At 32.2% G+C, this 20760-nt stretch overlaps 2 protein-coding genes across 2 annotated transcripts; both read left to right on the top strand.

Moving 5' to 3' along the window:
• The first annotated feature begins 1837 nt into the window (after positions 1 to 1837).
• Positions 1838 to 7128, top strand: LOC131029600 (endo-1,4-beta-xylanase 5). The gene is made up of 9 exons (XM_057960135.2): positions 1838 to 2046; positions 2775 to 2870; positions 2971 to 3008; positions 3157 to 3379; positions 4528 to 4718; positions 4903 to 5001; positions 5098 to 5244; positions 5986 to 6426; positions 6563 to 7128. Exons 1-9 carry the CDS (start codon positions 2031 to 2033, stop codon positions 7106 to 7108), a joined length of 1797 nt encoding a protein of 598 aa, XP_057816118.2. The 5' UTR covers positions 1838 to 2030; the 3' UTR covers positions 7109 to 7128.
• A 5429-nt stretch (positions 7129 to 12557) lies between these two features.
• LOC131029639 (endo-1,4-beta-xylanase 5-like) lies at positions 12558 to 18819 on the top strand. Its single transcript, XM_059217341.1, has 5 exons — positions 12558 to 12564; positions 16669 to 16760; positions 16860 to 17006; positions 17700 to 18137; positions 18274 to 18819. Exons 1-5 carry the CDS (start codon positions 12558 to 12560, stop codon positions 18817 to 18819), a joined length of 1230 nt encoding a protein of 409 aa, XP_059073324.1.
• The last annotated feature ends 1941 nt before the right edge of the window (positions 18820 to 20760 follow it).

Genomic DNA, 20760 nt, shown 5'->3' with positions numbered 1-20760 from the left:
ATTTCATGGATTTTTTACCAAGTTATGGTCCGTAGGCAAACATGCTTTCTTATTTTTAAAAAGTTATAATAAAAAATTCATAATTAATTATTTACTTGCCATACCTACTTTTTATTTTTTCCCTAAAATTTTTGTACTACTGCATTGAAATTTCAATTTTCACCAACTAGATTTAGATTTTTCTAAAAAACAACTAGTATCTTAGAAACTAGATTCAATTTGTTACAAATTTTGTTAATAACCTATTCAAATTTTTATGTCAAGTTGCCTAACTCTAATTTTATGAATTTTTATTGCCACATAAGGGACTATTTTAGACCCCCATGATCTTGCACACACCCATAATCCTAATTATCTTGCTTTGAAGAAAGCCAAAAAGGATGACCCTAAGGTCATTTTTGAAGATATGGGGAAATGTGCCTCCCTACAAAAAAATGTTGTAACTACTCATTGCTTCCCACTATTTTTTTGTTGTGTGTGTGTGTTGTTTGTCTTTACTTTTCTACTAGTTCTTTCTATTTCATCATTTTTTTTTATTTTTTCCCTCTCAACCTATGGGCTTGCAATGTATTAGTGTTGGGAACTTGGTTTCCCATTTTGTAATATAAAAAATATTTAGATTTAAAGGTATTCCAAGCAACTTAGATTCACCTATAAACTTAGAGATAAATTTAATGCCCTTTGACTTGTTTTCCATTTTATCTTGGGAGCAACCTCTTATAAACACGATGTCCATTGTTAGATCTTCCATGATTTCCCCCTCAGATAGCAAGGATGTGACCACATCTTCAAGCTTTAATTTGGATAATGTACTACTAACAAATATAACAATTTTATTTTCATACATCTAAAAAATAAAATAAAAAAGTGATGCATTTATCTTTTACATCTATTTTAATACCAACAAAGATTAATTTACTTACCAAAATGGCGAAATCACATAATTGCTCTATTGTAATCACCTTGATTCATCTTAAGAGACTACAAGTTTCAAAGAACTTTTTCATACTAAGAATTTTTCTTTATGATACAGATACCCTATTTATCCCATAGTCCTTAGCATTAATTTCTCTTGAAACATTCAACCTTCCCATTAATATTCATTCAATCTTTGTCATCTTACTATTGGGACTCTTTCTTGACTCAATAACCCACCAATCTTTGTCCACAAGATCTTCCATTATTGATTTTGAACATTAGATTTCTTTATCTTTATTATTTCTTTTTCTTTCTTATATGAAACTAAAAGAAATACTGAAACTATAACATATACATATCTTACCCTTGCATATTCAATCTCATATCTCTAGATAGAAACACAACTTTCGACCATCCACCCAAATCAAGCATCCATTCACATAACCAAAATCTATTAAGAATTGTATCCTTGCTTTTCCTACAATATTGGTAGTTTATTGAACAAACAACTACCATTGTTGGTGCCTTCACGCATCAAATGAAATAGTCTTTGAAGAAAACCATGACAGATAAAATCGTATCCTCAAAACACTTTATCAAACCCCACAATTACCGCATACAAAAGTGGAAGCCAACAAATAAGCTAAATAAATATGGAGATGGGAATGATATACAAGCAAAGTCATTTGAGACAAAACCACAAATATATTTATATATAGTATATCTTTCTATGACACAAATAATGAATATATACACATTCTTAAACATAAAAAACAGAGAATGGACAAATCTAGTGGGTCATCTTGGTTTTTGTTGTCTTCTCAATCAATTTGACATGTATTCATAGGATGGAGTGTCACTTCTTCTAGTGGACATGGGGCATACCTAAACTTTAAATCCCTGTTTGTTGCAAGCATTTCACTGTCTTCTCTGCTAAAGAAAGATTCATAGTGCTCATTCACTACTAATCAGGAATGGTTTTTAAATCTGAATTGCCCACTTCACACTGAAGCTTTTAGTGTGTATATATTTTATCTTGGCTGATCAGGCTCAGCACATGTATATAAAGCCTCCTCCAATCCCATAAAATTTCAAAGAAGTGGAGTACTCCTATGCAATCTTTTGAAGGTGTGTAGCCTAATATGATTATGTCTATAATCTATGTAACAAACACAAAATGTATTTGAGAAACACAAGATAGCTTTCAATTTATGTTTAAGATATGCCACATTTACTTGTTCAGAAGAGTTTTTCTTTGGGTATTTTGGTAATGTATAAAGTTTAGGAGCTTTCTTTGATCCTATTCCTTTCAGATTCTTTGTTACCATCTAAGTTATAGGCTTCACAGATTCTCTGTTGTCAAGAATTTTTATGGGTGGATGTGTTTCCTGCAGTCAGTGTTAATAGATTTTTAGTTTTACAGTCAGATCACGTTTTAGAAGTTTGAAGTATTATAATTATAATTGGTTGAATTATATGTTGTTGATTGAAGGATAAAATAGGTTTTGAAGGGACCTGAAATCTTTAAAAACACGAAAAACTGATATACAAGATAAACTATGCCAAACAACAATTATTAGCGAAACAGCAGAAAGCCAATTTCATAAATTTTGTGATTCAACTGACCACAAATTATATGATATTGACTCTTAATTTTGAAATCATAATTGAGAGTGGGGTTAATGTGTCACTGTTCTTGATTTTACAATCACAAAATTTGGCCAACAACTTATAAGGCAGATCATAAATCTACAATGTTTTCCCCTCTTCCTAACTCACTAGGCAGTCAGCTAAGGTTGATGGTATTTCTTTTTCATTTTCTGCTACTGCTAACAAAAGTTGTCATGTCATATCAGATATAGCAATTATGGGTACTAGCCATCTTACAGCAAATTTCATAATTTTGCTAGTTTTGCTATCCTCAGCCCATCTGGAAGCAGTTTATGCCAATGGTATATCTATATACATGCATTTTTTATTACATATGATATTAACTAACCTTATTTGATTAATTGAAAGCCCTTAAACTTATGCCACACATTCTGTTTGCAGAGGCAGGGTCTTATTATGATTCTTTTGCTACTACAAAGGTAATGCAGTGTTATTTACCATGTCTTATAGGGGACAATCCTTTCTGTACATATATATATGTGCCTATGTACAGTTTATATATTGACTGTAAGTAAAACATCAAATTTGGTATATTGTTAATTGATATTACTCTATTTTCTGTTACAGTGTGTTAGCTTGCCACTGGCATCTTCATATGGAGGAGGAATTATTGTGAATCCTGAGTTTGACAATGGGATGGATGGTTGGAGTGCCTTTGGAGGTAGCAAACTAGAAATAAGATCTGATGAAGGAGGAAATAAATATATTGCTGCCACTGAAAGAAAAAACAGCTGTGACTCTGCCTCTCAGAATCTCAACTTAACCCAAGATCTGATGTACACATTAGCAGGTATGAACTATGATGTAGGTTAATTTTTAGTACCAATCCGGATAGATATTGATTATTGTGCAAAGAAATTCAAATAAACTTGAATTGCCCTTTTGAAATTGACTGTTATGTGTTACTAATTGAGGGAGCCACTTTTATATGGTCTGCTTTATATTATATAGTGTAATGGTTGAATTGTGGTGTTGTGATTCTTGTCACTTCTGTTCAAATTTTTATTTGTGTTATTGTCGAGTATTCTTCATAATAAAGATGAGATCCCACAAATTTGAAAATATATGATTTATCAATATATATGCACAAATAAATTTTATAGTTAAAAATTAATTATTATTAGAATTGAATCTATAGATAAATTTAATGTAAAATTAACATTATGTAAATTTTTATTATGTTTAATCTTCATTCTCTTTACTTTTTTAGATAGATGTACATAAATTATCTATATTAATTGTTATGAAAAATATGATAATAAATTTAATATATGTTTATTATATACTAAAAAATAACTTATAATATTTAAAAATTGAATCAAAATAATTAAATAAATATTTTTTAAATACTTTAATTTTTTTTATTATTTTATATTTTAATTTTTTTCACTATATAAATATAATAAGACAAATATATAAAAAAATAAACACATTTTTTTTAAATACAATAAAAAAAAAGTAGAGAATGCACATTTAGCAACTTGTGTGTGTATGTATATATGTATATGTATATGTATGAATTAAGTAATTGAAAACTTTTAATTTTATTTAAGTCTAAATTTAGACAATTAAATGTAAAAGATAAAAAACAAATATTATTTTTAAGTCTAATTATTTATTTTACATTAAAATTTATAGCTATCCATTTAATATCTATTTTTTTTTAAATAGATAATAATAAAAAAGCCACACAATTAAAGTTTTGACTTCTCATCCATTAGGAGGTCTACTGTTATTCATTTGAGGTGATGGTATAGCGAACAAGTTACAAACGATCTTCAATAAGAAGTCAAAACTTTAGTTATGTAAGATCCAACCATGAATGCCATGGTGCATCCTGATGACTGAATAGCCATTCCCAACAAGAATACTAGTATATAGAAAATTAATTCATATTACAACTAAAATTCTGTAAAATATAGTTTTTTTTTTCATCAGCATGGGTGCAGATAAGTGGAGAAAATTCCAGTGCTGCTATTGTCAAAGCCACAGTTGCCATGAAAGACCCCAACACAGGCAGTACCACTTACAACTGTGCTGGTACGGCCATTGCCCAATCTGGTTGTTGGACTCAACTCAAAGGAGGTCTCACTGCAGACTTCTCTTCTTCAGCCACAATATACTTTGAGGTACATCACCATATTTTACTTCTTCTACAACATGCTATCATTTTTTTACCTCTAACTCTTCAATACCATTGCATATTTCATCCCTATACTGATATGCAATATAGTTTTAATTGCAATTCTAATCCCTTATAAGATGTGTAAATTTAACAATGCAATTAATGTATGTATCTGTATAATATATCAGAGTACAGATGTTGGAGTAGAAATCTTTTTGGATAGTGTGTCTCTGCAACCATTCACTAAAGAAGAATGGAGATCACATCAACAAGCCAGCATTGAAAAGGTAAAACATATATTTTTCTGCTCATAGCTTAAGTTGATCAATCTGTTATCAAGATATTTTATCAGTAAATAACAATAGATTTTATATATATGACAGAATAGAAAAGGGAATGTTACTGTGCATGTTGTAGACAGTGAAGGGAATCCTGTGAAGGGAGCCAAAATCATGATAAACCAAATCAAGAGGGAGTTTCCCTTTGGATCAGCCATAGCTAAAACCATCCTGGCTAATGATACTTATCAGGTATATATATAGAGAGTAGAATCATCTTCTTTTGAGATATATTAAATAGTTATTGTTTCCCTTTTATTGATATATTATGTGTTTAGAGTCTTCTTTTAATGAGTCAAAAATAAGTTTTAAAAAGATTATTTAAGATAATTATAAAGATGTTTAAAATGTTTCAAAAGATAATAATTTTTATTAAATTTATTTATATTTTATTTAAATTTATTTAGATAATTTAAATAAATTATTAAACTTATTTATATTTTATTTAAATTAATTTAGATATTTTAAATATATTTATCTAAAAAATGTCAAGAAATATTAGGTTCTAATTATCTTTTTTAAATTTAGAGTATGGTAAGTTTTATATACTTGTAGGTTACTTTTTGATAATTTCTTTTTTAGATATTAACAAATATAATTTATAAATTTTATATTTGGTAATATTTTACAAGAGTAATTTGTATTTTTAAAGTGTTATTTGTGATCATCTATTTATCACTAATACTAGATCTTATCAATTATATATACAATTGACAAAATTGCATTATAATAATTTGTTTTTAATTAAAAAAGATTGGAACTTGGTACCATTATATTCAATTGGATGATAATCTTATTATATACTAGTTTATTTTCTTCCATCTAAATACATCATTTTTCAAATTTTAAGAATGGTTTTAAAAATAATTTGTTTTTAATTATTAAACATTAAAATTTATGTTTAACATTTCAATGATTTTATTGAAATTGCAGAAATGGTTTGTGGAGCGATTTAATGTGGCAACTTTTGAGAATGAGTTAAAATGGTATAGTACAGAGAATCAACAAGGATATCTCAACTACAAAGATGCAGATGCTTTGGTAGAATTTTGCAATTCTAATAACATATCCATGCGAGGGCATAATATCTTTTGGGAGGACCCAAAGTACACTCCTCAATGGGTTAAGGATTTGCCTGATACACAACAACTACAAAGTGCAGTGGAGTCTCGAATTCGATCCCTAGTGGGTCGTTATAAAGGTCAATTTTTAAATTGGGATGTGAGCAATGAGATGCTTCATTTCTCCTTCTTTGAAAATAAGCTAGGACCTAATGCGTCACTTGAGTTCTTCAAACTTGCTCAAGAATTGGACCCCACAACACCTATGTTCATGAATGATTATAACACCATTGAGACTTGCAATGATATCATGGTAAATAACATGGTCATGAAAACAAGAAATATTCATTTATTAGATATAACATTATAACATAAGGAAAATTCTTAGACCACTATATATATGCGTTTTGAATTTATTTTATAAGTGACATCCTTGTCTCACCTTGCAGGCTATTCCAGATGAATATCTAAGAAAATTGCAAGACATATCAAGTCTAGGGGTGATGACTGGAATCGGTTTGGAATCTCATTTTGGAAAGGCAAACATTCCTTTGATGCGTTCAATTTTGGATAGATTGGGGTCTATAGGGTTACCTATTTGGCTTACAGAAGTGGATATACAAAATTCTTTAGGTGGTGATAAACAAGCAGAGTACTTAGAAGAAGTGCTAAGAGAAGGATATTCACATCAATTTGTGAATGGGATTGTGATGTGGTCAGCATTGCATCCATATGGGTGTTACCAAATGTGTTTAACAGATAACAATTTCAACAATTTAGCCACTGGAAATGTTGTGGACAAGTTGATAGAAGAGTGGAACAATGAAAGCATTGAAGGAATCACTGATGAAAATGGTGAATTTAAGTTTTTTGGATTTCGGGCATATTATAAAGCCATTGTAATGCATTTAGAGCTTAGCAATTCTACTACTTTTAAAGTGACTAGGGTTTCAACTACCACATATCAACCACAACAAATCTATATTGTAATATGACCCTATAACAATATAATAAGATGAATGGTAAAAGCACCATACTTTAATAATACATTATTATTTGATTTTATTGGGCTTCAAATTTTCAAATTTGTGTGTTTTTAAAGATTAAATATTATACACAAAATACGTTTCTCATAAAGCTTGTGAAATTAAAGTTGTTGGTCCTCATTTGTTGTTGGTCCTCATTTGTTTATTGTGGAATGGAAAATCAATCAAACTTTATACCATATTTTACATAATATGGGTGTCTTTATTGTTGAGAAACATGGTACAAACTACTACAATGTAAGCACAAACAAATAGTAAGCAAATCCGGTGTACCAATCAAAATTGCATGAGATTAACCATAAAATAACATGAAAAAGCATATAGAAATATGTATTAGCAAATTAAAATAAGAAAACACTTATACTAATGAATGTACATGGAGAAATCTTTTTGGAAAAAAACTCTATTACCAAAGATTGATTTCTAGGATTTATTGTCATCACGATTTATGATTAGTAGATGCTAGTTCTAATTCTTATTTAGTTGCATAGCTTGTTGTACAATCATCACCACAAAAAAAATTCCTTAGTAATCCTCTCATCTTTATTCTCCTATTATATGTTGTACCACATACTAAATCTAGATAAAAATTATTATTATGTTCCCTCTATTATGCCACTTCAACACTTGAATGCCATCCATTTTTCATTTACTTTGTACCCATTGACTACACATATATGTATATACATACAAACACATATATACATACATGTGTACATTTACATGTGTTAAATTTGAACCAGAATATAAGAACAAACTGAGAACAAAAACTAAGAGAAACACAAATACACAAGTCCTTATCCTGGGAAAACCCTCCACCTAAGGGTGAAAAACCCAACCCACAAAAGTAATCTCTTTATTGAAAACTTCAAATGATCAATACATATATAGAAAGCTGCAATTGACTATCACAAAGTCTGAATCACTTTCTTATTAGATACAACTCCTTGACAAAATGATAACTAATGATATACACATCAATTGTTCTCCATAAAACAATAAATGCCAAAAATCTCAGAATTCGGACTTAGCAAAATACTGAAAAATAATAACACGTGACATAAGACAAAGTATACAAATAACTATCCACCACCTGCACGAAACATAAATACCTATATATTGCCGAAAGAGAGAGCACTCAACATCAAGAAGAATACACACACACACACACACACACACAAATATATATATATATATATATATATATATATATAAAATGTACATAATGCATAATCTTTTAGGAGACGTCGATACAAGAAGGTATCATAGAAATGCCAAGAGACATTCTCACCAAAGAACCGGTTACACTCCTACAATAACTCATGAAAAATGGTAACAAAAGAAGATAGATAAGCCACCAACATCCACCTAGAAGACTCACCAACAACTACAATAAATAATTCACTGACAACCACCATAGCAATCGGAAAAGCCAAAAATAATATTGAAAGAAACGGATGCCAAAAAAGCGGTAAAGAGGTAACCGAAATCACCAAGATGGAGACAAATAGAAGGTAGCCATTTGAAATAAATAGGAGACATTGAAAGAAAGGAGATATGCATCTTTAGACCTCTATCTTATCTATAATCTTCAACACTCCCTCTTAGCAAGAGAGAGATCTTCATTTTGTCATCTCATGACAGGTACATACAGTTGCAACCAAAGAAAATCAACAGAGTCTCATCACATATTTTATTCAATAAAACTGTTATCTCAACATAACAATATTCACCATAGCTAAACCTAGAGGGTGAATGAAAACAGAAATAAAAATCATAAAGTCATACACATGACTTCCACAATAGCTACTCCCAGAGGGTGGATCAAGAGATTTCACCTTGAACTTCTCTCACAGAGAAGAACTCATTAATAAAGGGATTTCACCTCGAACTTCTCTCACAGAGAATACTCATTAATTAAGGGATTTCACCATGAACTTATCTCACAAAGAAGAACTCATTAATCAAGGGATTTCACCACGAACTTCTCTTACAGAGAAGAACTCATTAATAATAAGGAAAGAATCAATAAAGCTGAGAGTCTCTTCAGCAAGAGCTTCATTCTCCACAATACCAAGCTTATCTTGGAAGTAACAAAACTTCACTCTTGGAAGCGGCTTGGTGAGAATGTCTGTTGTCTACTCTTCTGTAGAAATATACTTGAGTTCAACTGCTTTTCACTGAACCATGTCTCTTAAGTAATGATATTTAATTTCCACATGTTTGGTTCTATCTTGAAACATTGGATTAAGTGAAAGCTTCACACAACTTTGATTATCACACATAATCACAGTAGGTTCCAAAGGCTGCTCAAACAAGCGTGTAAGTAATTTACGAAGCCAAACATTTTCTCTTGCAGTCACACCAGCTGCAACATATTTTGCTTCAGTTGTACTCTAAGAAACACAAGATTGTTTCTTGTTGCACTAGGAAATCTTAGCTGAACCCAGGCCAAAACAACAACTTGAAGTGCTTTTCCTATCAGGCACACAACCTGCCCAATCTGAATCTGTAAACCCTAGCAATTTCAGATCTACACAAGAAGAAAATTTTAAGCCAAATCCAATTGTACCACGTACATATCTCAATATGTGTTTGGCTGCCACAAGGTGAATATGCCTTGGTTCATACATGAACTGACTCAAGGTATTAACTTCATAGCATATATCGGGCCTTGTGTTAATCAAGTACATGAACGAGTGAATTAATTTCCTATACATAGTAGGATCAACTAAATCTGAATTTGTTGCATCATCATGTATTTTTTTTCAGATTTAGCTCCATAGGAGTCACCATAGACTTACACTCTAACATGTCAAATCTTTTCAAAATATCAATTGCATATTTTCCTTGATTCAATATGATTTCATTGGGTCTTTGCCATATTTCAAGTCCAAGAAAATATTGTCACAAGCCAAGATATTTCATTTCAAATTCTCAAGCTAATTCCTTCTTGCATTTGACAATAAGATCATCATCACCAGTGAGAAATAAATCATCAACATATAACACTAAAATCAGCATCTTGTCATCACATGCCTTGAAGTATAAATTTGGATCAACATCATTCTTTAGAAAAACCAAGCTCAAGAGATAGTGATCTATCCTCTCATACCAAGCACGAGGGGCTTGTTTAAGACCATATAAGGCCTTTTTCGGTTTGCATACATGTAAGTCTCTATTATGAATAAGAAATCCCTCTAGTTGCTCAATGTAAACCTCCTCTTCAATTTTACCATTCAAGAAGGTTGTTTTCACATCCATTTGATGAAGTTTCCAACCCTTAACAACTACAACAGCTATAGTAGTCCTGATAGAAGTGTAACGTGCTATAGGTGCAAAGGTTTCTTCGAAATCTATACCTTCCTTTTGGGAAAAACCTCTGGCTACAAATTTGGCCTTGTACTTTTCTATACTCCCATCAGCTGCATGTTTGATTTTGAACATCCACTTAGAAGAAACCACAGATTTGTTTTTAGGTCTTGGAACAATGTCCCATACATCATTTTTCATAATAGATTGATATTCCTCTATCATGGCATCCTTCCACACTTGCTGATTTAAAGCCTCTTCAACATTTGAAGGCTCAGATGCTAAGATATGACTCATCAAAGATACGTAGCCAGCAAACTTGTGAGGTCTTTTTCTTTCTCTGAAAGTACCACGAGGGGCTACATATTTTTTAGCATCTTCCATAGTATGTCTAGCCCACAAAGGTCTTTTCTTGTTAGCTGAACTAATATTGGGACCTGCTGATGTAACTATAGAGTCTACTAGATCTATTGGATCAGCTGAATCAACATGATTTCATAAATCTGTAAACTCCCTCTGAATGTCTGAAGATGGATTCAGATCATCTGTATCTAAATCTTGAGGGTTCTCAAAATCTTCTTTATTAGCTTCTATGCTAGATTCTTTGAATTTCATGCAAGCTACATCTTCATCAAAAGAAACATCCTTGTTGATCTCAATTTGTTTTTGTCTAGGAATGTAAATTCTATATGCTTTTGAAGAATCACTATAACCAACAAAGATGCCTTTGTTGCCTAAAGGTTCTAATTTAGATATTTTCTCTTTAGGAACATGAAATAAGAAGTAACAGATTCTCCTCTAGACATTTTCACATGAAGCAGTTGATGCCCAAGGGATAAAGATCTGCTGGTATTGTTGAATTCATAAAGATCATTTAGAGAAACATTTCCTTAGCTGAATCCAACTTAGAGATGATAGGTACTAGATGATACTTAATAGAATCAATTAGAATTTTCTTAGCCATGGTCTTGTTCTTTCTCCATTGAACTTTCTCTCCATCAGTAGAAGGTTCTTCTACATCTTTCGAGACATAGTCAAGGAGATCATTCTCTTCTAGAGTAATCATAATTCTAAATTTCCAAGAAGAGAAATTTGACGAACCATCTAGTCTATCTTCTACTTTCAAACCGTTCACCATAATGAATGACTTGGGCAAACAACTGAGAGAAATAAAGAACTTAAAATTCTGGTTCTGGATCAATCTTGTAGATCTTCTCTAATACCATGTTAAATTTGAATCAGAATATAAGAACAAATTGAGAACATAAACTAAGAGAAACACAAATACACAAGTGCTTATCTTGGGAAAACCCTCTCCACGTGAGGGTGAAAAACCTGGCCCGCAAAAGTAATGTCTTTATTGAAAACTTCAAATGATAAATACATATATAGAAAGATTCAATTGACTATCACAAAGTCTGAATCACTTTCTTATTAGATACAACTCCTTGACAGAATCATAACTAATGATATACACATCAATTGTTCTCCATAAAACAATAAATGCCAAAAATATTAGAATTCGGACTTAGCAAAATACTGAAAAGCATAACACATGACTGAAGATGAAGTATACAAATAACTATTTACCACTTGTGCGAAACATAAATACCGATATATTGTCCAAAGAGAGAGCCCTCAACATCAACAAAAATACACATATATATTACAAAACACATAATCTTTTAGGAGACGTTGATACAAGAAGCTATCATGGAAATGCCAAGAGACATTCTCGCCAAAGAACCGATAACACTCCTACATTAAATCATGAAAAACGGTAACCGATGAAGATAAATAAGCCACTGACATCCACCTAGAAGACTCACCAACAACCACCATAAAGAATTCACCGACAACCACCATAGCAATTAGAAAAGCCAAAAATAATATTGAAAGAAACGGATGCCAAAGAAGCGACCTAAAGAGGTAACAGAAATCACCAAGACGAAGACAAATATAGGGTAGCCATATGAAATAAAGGGAGACATTGAAAGAAAGGAGATATGCATCTTTAGATCTCTATCGCAGCTATAATCTTCAACACTCCCTCTTAGCAAGAGAGAGATCTTCATTTTGTCGTCTCATGGCAGGTACATACAACTGCAACCAAAGAAAGTCAACAGAGTCTCATCACATATTTTATTCAATAAAACTGTTATCTCAACATAACAATATTCACCATAGCTACTCCTAGAGGGTGAATGAAAACATAAATAAAAATCATAGTCATACACATGACTTCCACCATAGCTACTCCCAGAGGGTGGATCAAGGGATTTCTCCTCGAACTTGTCTTACAGAGAAGAACTCATTAATAGGGGATTTCACCTCAAACTTCTCTCACAGAGAAGACTCATTAATCAAAGGATTTTACCTCGAACTTCTCTCACATAGAAGAACTCATTAATCAAGGGATTTCACCTTGAACTTCTCTCACAGAGAGAGAAGAACTCATTAATAATACGTGTAGACGTATAAAAATGACCACTTTCCTAAGTGAATATTTAATATTCATTTTAAACCTCATTCCTCTATTTAATTAAATTTTGTTTAATTAAATTATTCATATTCATCTATTTGATTAAATGAATTACTCAATTTATTTAATTAAGTTCACCTAAGCCTTTCATAGCCTTTAATTAAATAAATCACTTTATTTAATTAATTCCCCTTTCTCCTCTTTTAATTAAATTTACATTTAATTAAATTGATCCTTGCAAGTAAATAAATCTAATTTATTTATTTTAATTCTTCACTTGTATTTATGCAAGTTGCATCTATTTTTGTTGAAATAAAGTAATTTATTTTAATTAAAATTCCTCTCCATCCACTTGCATTCTCCTACATCTCCCACTTGCCTCTCTAACCCCCCTTCTGGATTCTTCTAATCACTTCTAAATTAGCCTAACCCATCTCTTAAATATTGTCACATCCCTAAGCAAAGGGAAGTCACTTCTCAAACCCTCAAAGTCTTTGAAAACCATTAAAGGCTTTATGTCTTCATCAAGTTAACCTTGAAAGTCTTCCAAACCATTAATGGTTAACTCAACCCTCTTGCATGATCAAAGACTTTCTCTCTAACTCAAACCTCATCTAACCCAAGGGTCTCATCAAGCATTCATTGCTTTGACCATGGTTATCCCTTTAACCCTTGCACAAGAGTTTGCCCCTTGGGTAAAAGCTTTATCCAATGGATAACCCTAACCTAACCTTAACCCTTACCTCCTAGGGTAACCATGAGGTATTCTCAAGCATTTAATGCTTCTTACATCTCCTCTCAAGCACTCTTATGTTTACAATTGTCACCATTTCATTGGTGAGAATTGTAAACATGGATTGATAACTTTCAATCCTAGCCCTTGTTGAAATTATTCAATCTTGACCATCCATTGCCCTGTTTTTTCCTATAAATAGAGCCCCCCTTCTATCATTTTCATATCCAAGTCTTTAGTATCAAACTTATAGACATTTTATTAAGCATCTAATCTAAAATCATTTTAATCAAGCATTTAGCCTCTCTTTGAATAGAAATAATCTTGATAATCATTTTAGGAAGCATTTCTATTATCATTGCATTCTCATGTTAGACTAGTATATCATGCTAGGATAGTTTTACTAATCCTTTCATCTTATTATCATATCCATGTTAGATTTAATATCATGCATAAATAGGAATGCATTCATGTTAAGTTGATCAACATCCCTCGTTCTCATGGTTGTCATCCCTAAGTCACTTTGCTCAGTGATCTGAGAGCAAAGGCATTGGCTTGAGGGGTCTTGTGAGATAGAGAACAATTGAACGTCCCTTGGGAAGTTGAGTTATTCAATATAACTCCATAACTTGCACCAAGAGTCCCATTGGTGTGTGGACTTGTCCAGAAACCAAAATCCAAGTTTCATCCCCCCACTTTTCCCGCACACATTTCTGGCGCCCACCGTGGGGCTTAACCCCATAAATGATATCGTTTTTAATGCAAGACTAATATTGCAGGTACACGGAAAAGCTGAGTTAGCGCATTGGTGCCTTCTTTTAGCACATTCGGGCCGTTTGTCAACGCATTGTGAGTACTATTTAGCGCGTCAGACCCAAACCTTAGCGCATACCATAGTCTGAATAGTGCATAACTCTTTCTCTGGCAACTGATAAACCTCAACGCATTGAAGCCTCAGTTCAACGCATCCAAGCAATGACTTAGTGCATCCAATTTGTTCGGTAGCGCATCCGTGCCTTTATGTAGCGCATAGAATTGGCAGAACAAAAAAAAAATTGTAATAGAGGAATATCATTTTAGGCTTGTGGAAGCTCACCTAAGATTTCAACTTTTGACTAACTTCTTTCTTGCAGGTTCTAACAATTTCTTGCAGGTTATAGGAGATAGAATTAGGAATTTTAGTTTATTTTTAAAAAGCTTTTTCAAAAGTTGGATAAAAAGAACTCATCTTTCCTTTGGGCTAAAAAGAGCATTACCTTTATTTTGGGCTTAAAATTAATGACATTTTTTTCTTTGGGTTTAAAAAGAATTGAAGTTTTTAAGGTAAAAGAACCACAAAAATCATTTTTTTTCTTTCTTAGGGAGAAAACACTTCATTTTGGGCTCTAAAAAGAGTAAGACAAAATTTTCTTTCTTGCAAAGTTTAAAACGAACCTCACCATCCTTTGGTGTTTAAGAGGATCCACTTTACTTTGCACAAGTAAAAGAACCTCACTTTCAAATTCTAGACAAAACAAAAGAGGGAAATCTTTCCCCTTTCAAATTTATATTTTGTTGACCAAATCGCAAATTTGCTTTGTTGACCAGGTTTGATTCAAGAATTTAATCTTAGAAATGCACACTTTGCTATGGGGAATTAAAAAGAACACCATGTCTTTTTGGAGCAACATCTCCAAGTAGAAGTTAGAAAATCATCGCCTTTGAGGGTTAAAAAGAACTTGATTGCTTTGTCTTGAAAGTGGAAGGTATATGCTCTCCCTTAACTGGGTGACCAAAAAGCCACACCACTCTTATGCTTTATGTATTTTAAGTACTTAAATCCTTAGCGCCATTTAAATGGTCGGTGAGAGGGGAACGACCTAAGTAGGAAACAATTTTTTCGCCAAGTGTTCCGACCCACTATAATCAAAAGTGGAGGTTGACAAAAGTCTCTTCAACGGTTTTGCTCAGCGATTAGCCTTCCCCCAGTATCTTCACGATACGTAAAGCCTTTGTTCTAAAGGTTGGGAAGCCTCCCGAGGGAGTTTATCACTGAAGACCGAACATGAAGCTTGATTACGAACTTTAGCAATAGAAACCTTGAGCTGAGTAAGCATCCAAACATCTTCGATATCCTAGTGCAAGAGTGGGGAAGAATCCGCCCCCAAGATTACTCACCATGTATCTCCCAAGATAACTACCCAATTGTGAAGCAATTCACTTTGGGTTAATTTCTGGCAAAAGACAAAAAAACGGGCGCTCCCTAGGGGGTGACACGGCTGTTTGAGCTGACGGAGTATCGAGACTAGTGGGCTATGATATTGTTGATGACCCTTGAATAAAGAGTCTATCTGATTTGTCTTCTTTGTATCCAAACCTATGAAAACATTGGGGATTTGAACACATCCTTGCAGAACATACACTATCTGTTTAGCATAGGCAAAATTGGTCTCTTTCATGTTGTGTTTTCAATTTATATTTTCAGAAAATCATCCATCAAAATCAAACAAGTGTTGAAAATTTCCAAAAAGGCCAAAAACAGAGCAATCAAGGCAGTTTAACGCATAAGAGCAACTTCTTAGCACATCTGAGACATTATCTAGCGCGTACCAACCCAACCTTAGCGCTTTTATCCATCAATCTAGCGCATAACACTTATCTTTCTGATAAATATTTCACTAGCGCTTCTAGATACCGTATTGGCGCTTCCAAGCACCAGTCTAGCGCATTGGGGGCAAACCTTAGCACGTTGAGTCTAAACTTTAGTGTGTATTGAGGACATAATAGCGCTTAATCTTCCCAGTCAATTTTTTTAAAAAACTTTGAGTTAGCGCGTCGCACATGCATCTTGGCGCATAAGGGACTTTGAATAGCGCATCTAGATCATATATTAGCGCATCATGTCTCTGTCTTAGCGCATGGTTAAAACTTAGAAAAACAGAGAGTAAACCAAGCAGTTTTGAAATTTTTTATCATCAGTCTTAAATACCCTTTTGAGTACAGATGTTGGAGTAGAAATATTTTTGGATAGTGTGTCTCTACAACCATTCACTAAAGAAGAATGGAGATCACATCAACAAGCCAACATTGAAAAGGTAAAACATATATGTTTCTGCTCATAGCTTAACTTGAATATCAATCTGTTATCAAGATATTTTATCAGTAAATAACAATAGATTTTATATATATGACAGAATAGAAAAGGGAATGTTACTGTGCATGTTGTAGACAGTGAAGGGAATCCTGTGAAGGGAGCCAAAATCATGATAAACCAAATCAAGAGGGAGTTTCCCTTTGGATCAGCCATAGCTAAAACCATCCTGGCTAATGATACTTATCAGGCATATAGAGAGAGTAGAATCATCTTCTTTTGAGATATATTAAATAGTTATTGTTTCCCTTTGATTGATATATTATGTGTTTAGAGTCTTCTTTTAATGAGTCAAAAATAAGTTTAAAAAAGATTATTTAAGATAATTATAAAGATGTTTAAAATGTTTCAAAAGATAATAATTTTTATTAAATTTATTTATATTTTATTTAAATTAATTTAGATAATTTAAATATATTTATCTAAAAAATGTCAAGACATATTAGGTTCTAATTTTATTTTTTTAAATTTAGAGTATGGTAAGTTTTATATACTTGTAGGTTACTTTTTGATAATTTCTTTTTTAGATATTAACAAATATAATTTATAAATTTTATTTTTGGTAATATTTTACAAGAGTAATTTGTATTTTTAAAGTGTTATTTGTGATCATCTATTTACCACTAATACTAGATCTTATCAATTATATATACAATTGACAAAAGATGGTTGCATTATAATAATTTGTTTTTAATTAAAAAAGATTGGAACTTGGTACCATTATATTCAATTGGATGATAATCTTATTTTATACTAGTTTATTTTCTTCCATCTAAATACATCACTTTTCAAATTTTAAGAATGGTTTTAAAAATAGTTTGTTTTTAATTATTAAACATTAAAATTTATGTTTAAAATTTCAATGATTTTATTGAAATTGCAGAAATGGTTTGAGCGATTTAATGTGGCAACTTTTGAGAATGAGTTAAAATGGTATAGTACAGAGAATCAACAAGGATATCTCAACTACAAAGATGCAGATGCTTTGGTAGAATTTTGCAATTCTAATAACATATCCATGCGAGGGCATAATATCTTTTGGGAGGACCCAAAGTACACTCCTCAATGGGTTAAGGATTTGCCTGATACACAACAACTACAAAGTGCAGTGGAGTCTCGAATTCGATCCCTAGTGGGTCGTTATAAAGGTCAATTTTTAAATTGGGATGTGAGCAATGAGATGCTTCATTTCTCCTTCTTTGAAAATAAGCTAGGACCTAATGCGTCACTTGAGTTCTTCAAACTTGCTCAAGAATTGGACCCCACAACACCTATGTTCATGAATGATTATAACACCATTGAGACTTGCAATGATATCATGGTAAATAACATGGTCATGAAAACAAGAAATATTCATTTATTAGATATAACATTATAACATAAGGAAAATTCTTAGACCACTATATATATGCGTTTTGAATTTATTTTATAAGTGACATCCTTGTCTCACCTTGCAGGCTATTCCAGATGAATATCTAAGAAAATTGCAAGACATATCAAGCCTAGGGGTGATGACAGGAATTGGTTTGGAATCTCATTTTGGAAAGGCAAACATTCCTTTGATGCGTTCAATTTTGGATAGATTGGGGTCTATAGGGTTACCTATTTGGCTTACAGAAGTGGATATACAAAATTCTTTAGGTGGTGATAAACAAGTAGAGTACTTAGAAGAAGTGCTAAGAGAAGGATATTCACATCAATTTGTGGATGGGATTGTGATGTGGTCAGCATTGCATCCATATGGGTGTTACCAAATGTGTTTAACAGATAACAATTTCAACAATTTAGCCACTGAAAATGTTGTGGACAAGTTGATAGAAGAGTGGAACAATGAAAGCATTGAAGGAATCACTGATGAAAATGGTGAATTAAATTTTTTTGGATTTCGGGCATATTATAAAGCCATTGTAATGCATTTAGAGCTTAACAATTCTACTACTTTTAAAGTGAGTAGGGTTTCAATGACCACATATCAATCGCGACAAATCTATATTGTAATATGACCGTATAACAATATAATAAGATGAATGGTAAAAGCACCATACTTTAATAATACATTATTATTTGATATTATTGGGCTTCAAATTTTCAAATTTGTGTGTTTTTAAAGATTAAATATTAGACACAAAATATGTTTCTCATAAAGCTTATGAAATTAAAGTTGTTGGTCCTCATTTGTTTATTGTGGAATGGAAAATCAATCAAACTTTATACCATGTTTTACATAATATGGGTGTCTTTATTGTTGAGAAACATGGTACAAACTACTACAATGTAAGCACAAACAAATAGTAAGCAAATCTGGTCTACCAATCAAAATTGCATGAGATTAACGATAAAATAACATGAAAAAGCATATAGAAATATGTATTAGCATATTAAATTAAGCAAACACTTATACTAATGAATGTACATGGAGAAATCTTTTTGGAAAAAAACTCTATTACCAAAGATTGATCTCTAGGATTTACTGTCATCATGATTTTGATTATTAGATGCTAGTTCTAATTCTTATTTAGTTGCATAGCTTGTTGTACAATCATCACCACACAAAAAATTCCTTAGTAATCCTCTCATCTTTATTCTCCTATTATATGTTGTACCACATACTAAATCTAGATTAAAAATATTATTATGTTACCTCCATTATGCCACTTCAACACTTGAATGCCATCCATTTTTCATTTACTTTGTACCCATTGACTATGTATATATGTATACATATATGTATACTTGTATACATATATACATATGTATACATATATGTATATATATGTACATGTATATATATGTGTGTGTGTGTGTGTGTGTGTGTGTGTGTGTGTGTGTGTGTTTGTGTGTGTGTGTGTGTGTGTGTGTGTGTGTGTGTGTGTATGTATATGTATATGTGTATATATATATGTATGTATGTATATATATACATATACACACACAATTCCTCATACACATACATGTATGCATATATACATACACAAACACATATATACATACATGTGTTAAATTTGAACCAGAATATAAGAACAAACTGAGAACAGAAACTAGGAGAAACACAAATACACAAGTCCTTATCCTGGGAAAACCCTCCACTCGAGGGTGAAAAACCCGGCCCGCAAAAGTAATCTCTTTATTGAAAACTTCAAATGATCAATACATATATAGAAAACTTGACTTGACTATCACAAAGTCTGAATCACTTTCTTATCAGATACAACTCCTTGACAGAATGATAACTAATGATATACACATCAATTGTTTTCCATAAAACAATAAATGCCAAAAATCTCAGAATTTGGAGTTAGCAAAATATTGAAAAGCATAACATGTGACTGAAGATAAAGTATACAAATAACTATCCACCACCTGCACAAAACAAAAATACCTATATATTGTCGAAAGAGAGAGCACTCATCATCAAGAAGAATACACACACACACACACACACACACACACACACACACACACACACACACACACACACACACACACACACACACACTTATGTATAGAACGCATAATCTTTTAGGAGACGTCAATACAAGAAGGTATCATGGAAATGCCAAGAGACATTCTCGCCAAAGAATCGGTTACACTCCCGCAATAACTCATGAAAAACGGTAACGGAAGAAGATAGATAATCCACCGACATCCACCTAGAAGACTCACCGACATCCACCATAAAGAATTCACTGATAGCCACCATAGCAATCGAAAAAGCCAAAAATAATATTGAAAGAAATAGATGCCAAAGAAGCGGTAAAACGGTAATTGAAATCACCAAGACGGAGGCAAATAGAAGGTAGCCATATGAAATAAATAGGAGAGATTGAAAGAAAGGAGATATGCATCTTTAGATCTCTATCGCAACTATAATCTTCAACACTCCCTCTTAGCAAGAGAGAGATCTTCATTTTGTCATCTCATGACAGGTACATACCAAAGAAAGC

The sequence above is a fragment of the Cryptomeria japonica genome, chromosome 3, assembly GCF_030272615.1.
Source record: "Cryptomeria japonica chromosome 3, Sugi_1.0, whole genome shotgun sequence".
NCBI classification, from domain to species: Eukaryota; Viridiplantae; Streptophyta; class Pinopsida; order Cupressales; family Cupressaceae; genus Cryptomeria; species Cryptomeria japonica.
This window is presented reverse-complemented; position numbering and strand designations above follow the sequence as displayed.